Below are 9749 nucleotides of genomic sequence, written 5' to 3'. Positions count from 1 at the left end.
CCACAACTGCACAGCAATGTCTGAACACATCTGGTGACAAGACAATTTGCAAAAGTGGTCTAGGAACTACATTATGAACTGTCCCAACACAAGACATATAGTTGGCTTCCTTGTGAATCAGATATTTTTACGTAAACTACATGAATTTTTTTGACTACATCAAAGACAACAGAAGAGGTTCTTCACAAGTAACAACAGGGCACCAAAGTCACATGCTGGAATTTGTAAGGAAACAAGGTTGTTTGTCACAAGTGGGTGGAGCTAGAGCAAGGCTGAGCAGTTGGCAACAGAGGGCCCAGCCAGGTCCCCATCTGGACCCTCTGCTTTGAGGCCACTGAAGCCTCACAGAGACCTACTCTGGAGTCTTAACTGGCAACAGAGACCACCTTGAAAACCAGGAATTGCCCAGATGCAATTCTGGCCCAAGAGGACCCATGAGGCCTGATCCTTGCAGCAAGAAGAGGAGACCCATGGAAGACAGACACCACATTGGCTCTCAAAGCTTCTTCAGAGCACATGAGGTCCAAAATAAGTGTGTGTGTGTGGGGGGGTCCCATCAAGGCTTGGAGACCAGGTAGGGGAAGCATTAGAAGTCCTCAAACTTGGCCAAATCAGTGGTAAGGACACAGCCAGCCCTTACAGGCCTGAGCCATGGCCAAGGTTTAGCCTCTATGGCCAGGTGGGGACAGAGCATTGTTCTGTGATGAAAGCTCCGTCTGGAAAAGATGGGCCTAGGACCTGTGTCCAGCCAGCCCCAAGCTTCTTCCATGTTGGTGGCTGGCTTCTCTAGCCAGGAAAACAATGATCCCCTCTGGTCTTGATCTCTTTATCCTGTGCCTCAGTGAGGCTGCAGTTAGGATGCCAAGAGAGAGAATCCCAGGGCCCAGATCACAGGACAGGACACAGAGCTAGACTCAGATGAAGGGGGCCAAGACCATAGAATAAAAGAGCTGCATATTACTCCTCCAGGTGGTTAGCAGACTGGTCCCTATGCCATTTCCACCGGCTCAGGATCAAGCAAATCATGCTGTAACCAGTCAGAAAAGATAATTTCCAACTTCTCAAATGATCCCTAGGTTTTAGGTCTCACAAAGTAACAAATTCAAGAATAAAGAACTAGAAAGAAACAAAAAGTGAAGGAATGTAGGACTGAAAAAAAGCAGCCCTTCTCCACAAGCCAGCCCAAGTGTAGATAATAGATGGTGCTAGCTCTCCCTCTGCACACTCTTAATGTCTGCCTGACCAGGAGCAGCATACGGCTCAATGTTACAGGTGTGTGTCCTTCTTCTCATTTTCATTTATTTTAAAAGAGACACTCAAAACACACTAAATTTTAGTACCAGAAAGGAGGGATTCTTTGCACCCAATCTTGAGCATCCAACTGCTTAAGCAGGTTCAGCATCAGGTGTGAGGCCATCCAGGTGTGCCAAGCAGCAATTAGCCTGGCATTACTCAGTAAAACTTTCATCAAGGTGTCAATCTGGTAATTTGGGGAAGGAATGTGCAGTTGGATGACTCAGTTAAGGGCTTAAGTCAGAAGAGTGACACTGGAGGGGGTTCATCTGTCTGCTTCACCCAATCCTGAAACTGCAACATAACCAAAGAAAAGCCAAAGATATGCCCTTTCCTTCCAATCCTCATTGTTAGTAAATCTGGAGGTTTTTCCAAAAATTTTAATCTGTGTCTATTTCTACGTCATGGTCCATTCTAGACCCTGTAACCAAGATAAGTGTTCAGGGAAAGTTGTATTTGTTTCTTTCATCCTCCAAACTAGAGCCTTCCTAGCTATAAGCTTTAGGCACCAAGATACTGGCTTCTTCTCCAGCTCAGCCAGGATGCCTGACTGCACAGCTTTGGGCTCAAACAGCTGACTCACTCTGAGTCTATTATGGTTCCAGGATTGGCTCAGAGGCAGCTGGACTCTATTTGTCAAATGAGTGTTGACTAATGGGGGTGGGGCATAACGGAGGTAGGAGTTGATGCCCAACCCCATTTGCCTAGCTTCACTCAGCTGGAAGGCTTAAACCACATGGAGCAGAAGATTGCTGGCCTAAAATCGGGGCCACTGGAGCGTGAGGACAGTCTGCACGTCATCTTAATGGCAGGATCACAAAAAAGACAAAGACAAAAGCTTCCAGATCGCTTCTACTAACAGTCTAAACTCCAAGCCATCCTTTGCTCTCGTTGCAAAAGTTTCAGAAACCACTGTACGGAAGCACGTGGGTAATGTGGCACGACCCTTGCCCTGGACACCAGAGCCCCTGGGTGTGTGATCTACTGAGGTCCCTGACCACATTCTGGCTGCCTTCCTGCTACAGCCTTCGCCACCTATGGCTCCCCTAAGCCCTACCCAGCAAAGGACAACGAGATGAAGGGAATATAAACCACATTTACTGTTTCTGCAGGGCCCTTAAACTTGGGGAAGCACATAGAATACGGATGTTGTTCTACATCATTATTTGGTATATCGAGCCACCTAAAAGCACTGGATTGCACCTTTTCTTTACTCATACAACAAGTTACAACTGTTTCAAACAACAGGTCATTCTTTAGGCTAAGGAAACACCACACAAGCACCAACTTCATTTTATGATCCAAAGCTCACCATGCCCACAAAAAAGAACACTATTCCTCATCTCTGAGAAACAAGGGCAGGGCAGGACTTACACGGAGCAATTTTAGTGTTTGCTGAAACTAATAAACTCTAGTTTTCCTTTTACTTTCAAATTTTGGTACAGAAGCGTGCATTCAGATACTAGTGCTGCCTTCCTCCATCAGACCTTAGTCTGGCAACAAACATTGTTTTGCTGGGATCAATTTGGTTTCTAAACAAAAACCTTTAGAGGGAGGAGCTACTGAGATGCTGATGCCTAAATTATGTTGGTTAAGAAATAAAGTACCTTCAGTTGAAGGTTTTTTACCCCCTTGACTAAGATTCTTTAAATGAAACCCCATCCCAAGCTGCCCCGTTTTCCTTTGGTTGTCTTTTCCACAAAGGCCATTCTACCACAGAACCAAAACAGCCTTCTTTTTGGGAGGAAGAGAGACTGCCAGATCAAAACAGAACTCCCAACAGAGCCATGCCCCTGCCGCATTCTCAGAGTCGAAGACCAGAAGGGGACATGGACGCTTGAGGGGCTTCCAGATACAACCTCCTGCCTCCATCAACCTAATGTGTTCTGTTAAGGGTGCCTGGCTAAACAAAATAAGAACTCCAAGGAAACAGACTTTCCAAAAAACAACCTCTGCGTCCAGTTTCCTATGTCAGTGCAGCGGCATGGCTCAGTCCCAGAGAAGCTCAGGCCCCTTATGCCCCCATCCTGGCCAGCTGCTGCTTGGCCTCTCCACTTCACATTCACAGAATCACTTCTTGTGCAAAACAAGCAGTCTACGTAGAAAGAATGCCCTCATAGTCTAATAAAAACTGTAGAAAAAAATGCTAGAGAGCCACCTCTCTTCCCACTTCCTTTTTATCTGCAGAGTGAGGGCATCTGTGCGTGGACAGGGTAGGCAAGCCTGACGTTGAGGGAGTCGTTGTGCTGAACGAGAGATGTCTGCTGGTAGTGGAGCACCAGCTCCTTCAGTGAGCTGTACAGGTTGTAGGGCTCTGCAAAGCCATAGCCCCGAGCAGTGCTGTAGATCACACAGTGCTTCACTTCCCCATCGGCACTGCAACGATACAACACACAAACACCATAGAGAATTAAGGCAGATAACAATAGATAAAGGGACCTAAATGACCTGAGAGCAATTGTCTGAGACAACTGTTCTACAAAGGAGAAGAAATAAAAATGTTTTGTCAATCAAAGCTTGTAACATGTCACATCCATGTGTGTCCCCCTCACTCCCTCATAGACTTGTCACAGAGATACCCTTCACCTCCCACCAAGACCTGGTGGAGCTAAATGGATGGCTGCATTTAACACTCAGCCTGCATCTTCATTAGGCAAGAATGCACTGGAGAGGGGCAAAACAAGCTGAATTTTTTTTTTTAGTGTACAGATCAGTGGTTTTTAGAATATTCACAAGGTTATGCAGCAATCACCACTATCTAATTCCAGAATATTTTCATCACCCTAAAAAGAAACTATGAACCCATTAGCAGTCACTCTGTATTCCTCTCTCCCCCTTGACGCTGGCAACCACTAACCTACTTTCTGTCTCTATGGATTTACCTATTCTAGACATTTCATATAAACAGAATCATACAATATCACACAACCTTTTGCATCTGGCTTCTTTCACTTAGCACACCATTTTCAAAGTTCTTCCATGTTGTAGCATGCATCAGTACTTCATTTCTTCTTATGGCTGAATAATATTCCATTGTATGGATATACCACATTTTGTCTATCCATTCATCAGTTGATGGACACTTACATTGTTTCCACTTTTTGACTATTATGAATAATGCTGCTCTGAACATTCATGTACAAGTTTTTGTATGAACATATGGTTTTAGTTCTCTTGGATGTATACCTAGGAGTAGAACTGCTGAGTCATACAGTAACTCTGTTTAACTTTTTGAGGAACTGCCAAACTGTTTTCCAAAGTGGTTGCAACATTTTATATTCCCGCCAGCAGTGTATGAGGGTTCCAATTTCTCCACATCCTTGCCAACACTTGTTATTGTCCATCTTTTCTATTATAGTCATCCTAGTGGTATCTCATTGTGGTTTTCATTTGCAGTTCCCTAATGACTAACGATGTTGAGCATTTCTTCATGTGTTTATTGGCCATTTATATATCTTCTTTAGAGAAATGTCTATTTGACTACTTTGTCCATTTTTAAATTGGGGTATTTGTCTTTTTACCATTAAGAGTTCTTTATGTTTTAGACACTAGTTGCTTAACAGATACATGATTTGCAATATTTTCTCCCATTCTGTGGGTTGTCCTTTCATTTTCTTGATAGTATTCTTTGATGCAAAGTTTTTAATTATGGTGAAATCCAATTTATCTATTTTTTCTTTTGTTAGTTGTATTTTTAGTGTGTAAAGAAACCACTACCTAATCCAAAGTCACAAAGATTTATGCCTATGTTTTCTCCTAAATGTTTTATACTTTTAGCTCTTACATTTAGGTCTATGATCCATTTTGAGTTAATTTTTGTATACGGTGAGAGTCAGGGGTCCAACTTCATTCTTTTGCATGTGGCTTACCAGCTGTTCCAGCACCATGTGTTGAAATGACTATTTTTTCCCCATTGAATGGTCTGGAGACCTTTGTTGAAAACCAACTGACCATAAAATGTAATGGTTTGGGGCCGGCCCCGTGGCTTAGCGATTAAGTGCGTGCGCTCTCCTACTGGCGGCCTGGGTTTGGATCCCGGGTGCGCACTGATGCACCGCTTGTCAGGCCATGTTGAGGCTGCGTCCCACATACAGCAACTAGAAGGATGTGCAACTATGACATGCAGCTATTTACTGGGGCTTTGGGGAGAAAAAGGGAAAAAAGAAAAAAAAAGAAAAGAGGAGGAGGATTGGCAATGAATGTTAGCTTGGGACTGGTCTTCCTCAGCAAAAAAAAAAAAATAAAAGAGGAAGATTGGCATGGATGTTAGCTTAGGGCTGATCTTCCTCACACACAAAAAAAGGCACATTATATTAAAAAAAAAAAAGTAAGGGTTTATTTGTTTTTTTTGTGTGAGGAAGATCGGCCCTGAGTTAATATCTGGCAATCCTCCTTTTTTTTTTTTTTTTTGGCTGAGGAAGACTGGCCCTGGGCTAACATCCATGCCCATCTATCTCCACTTTACATGGGACGCCTGCCACAGCATGGCCTGACAAGCAGTGTGTTGGTGTGCACCTGGGATCTCAACCGGCGAACCCCGGGCCACTGCAGCAGAGCACGTGCACTTAACCCCTTGTGCCACCGGGCCAGCCCTGGCTTTATTTCTTGACTCTCAACTCTATTCACTGATCTACCTTTTTATCCTTATGTACCTCACAATTTTGATTACTATAGCTTTGTTGTAAATTTTGAAATCAGGAGGTGTACTTCAACTTTTTTCTATTCTTTCAAGATTATTTTGGCTCTTCTGGATCCCCTGCATTTTCATATGAATTTTGGGATCATCTTATCATTTTCTGCAGAAATCCAGCTGGGATTTTTGATAGGGATTACACTGAACTGGTAGATCAATTTGGGAAGTATTTGGGAAGTATTGCCATCTTAACAACATTAAGTCTTTTGATCTATGAACTCAGGATGTCTTTCCATTTATTTAGGTCTTAAGTTCTTTCAGTGATGTTTTACAGTTTTCATTGTACAGCTCTTGCACTTTTGTTTCAATCTTAGGTATTTTATCATTTTTGATGCTATTATAAATAGCATGTCTTCTTCATTTCATTTTAAGATGTTTCATTGCTAGTATATAGAAATACAACTGATTTTTGTATCCTGTTTTAACCTGCAACCTTGCTGAACTCATTTATTAGCTCTAATAGTGTAGATTCTCCTTTCGAATCTGGATGCCTTTTATTTCTTTTTCTTGCCTAAATGCCCTACCTAGAACTTTCTGTACAATGATTAGAAGTGGTGAGAGCAGACATCCTTGTCTTCTTCCTGATCTTAGGGGAAAGCATTCAGTCTTTCTGCATTAAGTATACTATTAGCTGTGGGTTTTTCATACATACGCTTTAGCAGGTTGAGGGAGTACCCTCCTATTCTTAGTTTGTTCAGTGTTTTTTAACATGAAAGAGTGTTGGATTTTGTCAAATGCTTTTTGTGAGTCTACCGAAATAATCATGTGATTTTTGTCCTTTATACTATTAATATGGTGTATTATATTAATTTTTTAATGTTGAACCACTCTTCCATTCCTGGGATGAATCCTATGTAGTCATGGTATATAATCCCTTTTACATGTTGCTGGAGTTGCTTTGCCAGTATTTTGTTGAGGATTTTTATGTCTATATTCATAAGAGATATTTGTCCAGTTTTCTTTTCTTGTGATATCTTTGTCTCATTTGGGTGTCAGGGTAATATTGCCATTGTAAAATGAGTTTGGAAGGGTTCTCCCCTCTTCTATTTTTTGGAAGAGCTTGTAAAGGACTTGTGTTAATTCCTTTTAAAATATTTGGTAGAATTCACCAGTGAAGTCAACTGGGCCTGGGCTTTGCTTTGTGGGTAGTTTTTTAAATTAATAATTCAATTTCTTTACTTGTTATAGCTCTATTCAGATTTTCTATTTCCTCTTATGTCAGTTTTTTGTACTTCCACAAATTTGTCCATTTCCATAGGTTTAAATATAATTGTTTACAGTACTCCCTCATTATCTTCTTTTATTTCCGTAAGGACTACAAGTAATGTCCTCTCTTTCATCCTGATTTTAGTCATTTGTGTCTTCTCTCCCTCTCTTTTTGTGTGTGTGTGTGTCAGTTTAGCTAGAGGTTGTCAATTTTGTTCATACAAAAAACTGTTGGTTTGAGTGACGTCAGCATCATGGCGGAGTGAGCTTTCCCGTGAACTCTTCCCCCGACAAGATACAACAAAAGCAACAGTCACAGACCAACAACGGAATCCCAGACAGTGAAAAGCTAGAGCAGAGGGATCCACACTGCCGCACATCTGAGAGCGGAACGTGCTGGGCCCCCGGAGGAAGTGGGGAGAGGTAAGGAGAACTCCTCTCCCTCCCCAACAGATCAGCGATCCCGGTTGGCGCGGCTCCCAGAGAGGGGGGAGGGGCGGCCCTCGGCAGGGAAACCGTGGCTCTTCGGGCTCTCTCAGCCAGTGGGAAACTCCCGCATAGAGGACTCCAGAGGAGCCACAGGGCTACCATCAACATCTGAGCACCCCAGAGAGCGGATAAAGAGGCGCAATCGAGAAGCCTCCCACATCAGGGACCCAGAGGGTAAAAGAGAGAGCTCCCCCCTCCCCGCAACCTGGACTCTGCAGCTCAACCGACCAGACCAGACCTAGCAATCCCAGGCAGACCTGATCAAAAGACTGGACCCGTGGATCGCAGCGGGGAGAAAAAAAAAAAAAACAAACTGCGAATCGCAGCAGAAAAACCGGGGCAGAGCGCAGGGGGCTTAGACTACACAGCCCTTTACCACCAGACAGTGGCGGCAGGTGGAAATTGCAACCAGAGATTTCCAGGATGAGGAAAAACAAAACCAACACAGGAACCACGATGCAAAAATATATGAAATCACCAGACCAGAAACAAAATGACAAGCACCCAGAAATCAACCCCGAAGACACAGAAATCCACAAACTAAATGACAGAGATTTCAACATAGCTATCATAAAAACACTCAACGAAATACGAAACACAGACAAACAATTCAATGAGATTAGGAGTTTCTTCACAAAAGAGATTGAAATCATAAAGAAAAACCAATCAGTGCTGATGGAGATGAAGAACACAATGGAGGAGATAAAGGAGAATCTGGAATCTTTAAAGAACAGAGCTGACAATATGGAGGAAAGAATTAGTACTTTAGAGGATAGGAATACAGATATACTCCAGATGGAAGAGGAGAGAGAACTAAGACTAAAAAGAAATGAAGAAAGACTCCGAGAAATATCTGACTCTATTAGAAAATGTAACATAAGAATTATAGGTATTCCTGAGGGAGAGGAGAGGGAAAGAGGAACAGAGAGCCTATTCAAGGAAACAATAGCTGAGAATTTCCCAAATCTGGGGAAGGAGCAGGAAATACCAGTAAGCGAAGCAAACAGGACACCTATATATATTAACAGACAAAGGCCTTCACCACGACACCTAGTGGTAAGGCTAGCCAGGGTCAACGACAAAGAAACAATATTAAGGGCAGCTAGACAAAAACAAAAAATAACGTACAAAGGAACTCCCATCAGGCTCTCAGCGGATTTCTCAACAGAAACTTTTCAGGCTAGAAGAGACTGGAATGATATATTCAAAATACTGAAAAACAAAAACTTTCAGCCAAGAATACTCTATCCAGCAAAAATATCCTTCAAATATGATGGAGAAATAGTAACTCTCCCAGACAAACAAAAGCTAAGGGAGTTCATGGCCACGAGACCCCCACTACAAGAAATACTCAAGAAGGCCCTCAGGCCTCAAAAAAAGAGAAAGGGAACACAAAGCTTGGAGGAAGGAGAAAAGTAGGTAGACAAAATCAGAGAAATAGTAGATCTTTACCGGAATAGGTTAGCAACCACTTAAATACTAAACTCAAAGATCAAAGGAAGAAATTCACCAAAAATAAATTTAACCTCATCACTGTAAACACACAGCCACAACACAAGATAGAATAAGGTATAACAAGAACAACTTAGAAGGGGAAGAGGAAAGTGACTGAATTGACTTAGTATAAGGAAATAGGAGGCCATCATATAATGGACTATCTCATACACAAGATTTTTTGCCCAAACCTCAAGGTAACCACTAAACAAATAATCAAAGCAAAACCACATATGATAAACAAAGAGAAAACTAGAAGAATCATAAGACAGAACAACCAAACTGAATTGGCAGTCCAAAACAAAGGGGACAAGAAACAAAGGAAATGCAAAAGAATCAGAAAATAAGTGACAAAACAGCAACATTAAGCCCTCATATATCAATAATTACCCTAAATGTAAATGGATTGAACTCTCCAATCAAAAGATACAGAGTGGCAGGATGGATTAAAAAGCAAGACCCAACAATATGCTGCCTTCAGGAAACACATCTTAGCACTAAAGACAAGCACAGGCTCAGAGTGAAAGGATGGAAGACAATACTCCAAGCTAATGGCAAACAAAAAACTGTTGGT

General features: G+C 42.2%; 1 protein-coding gene across 1 annotated transcript in view; it reads right to left on the bottom strand.

The window, feature by feature from the left end:
- Positions 1 to 9749, bottom strand: part of PIK3R3 (phosphoinositide-3-kinase regulatory subunit 3) — a 128117-nt gene continuing 118368 nt past the window's right edge. The window contains exon 10 of the mRNA XM_004442031.3: positions 1 to 3669. Coding sequence (XP_004442088.1) covers positions 3471 to 3669 — 199 coding nt within the window. The 3' untranslated portion in view covers positions 1 to 3470. The remainder of the gene's footprint in view (positions 3670 to 9749) is intronic.

The sequence above is a fragment of the Ceratotherium simum genome, chromosome 22, assembly GCF_057802395.1.
Source record: "Ceratotherium simum simum isolate JZ-2026a chromosome 22, ASM5780239v1, whole genome shotgun sequence".
In the NCBI taxonomy this organism is placed as follows: Eukaryota; Metazoa; Chordata; class Mammalia; order Perissodactyla; family Rhinocerotidae; genus Ceratotherium; species Ceratotherium simum.
Note: the sequence above shows the minus strand (reverse complement) of the source record. Positions and strands in the feature narration are given on the sequence as shown.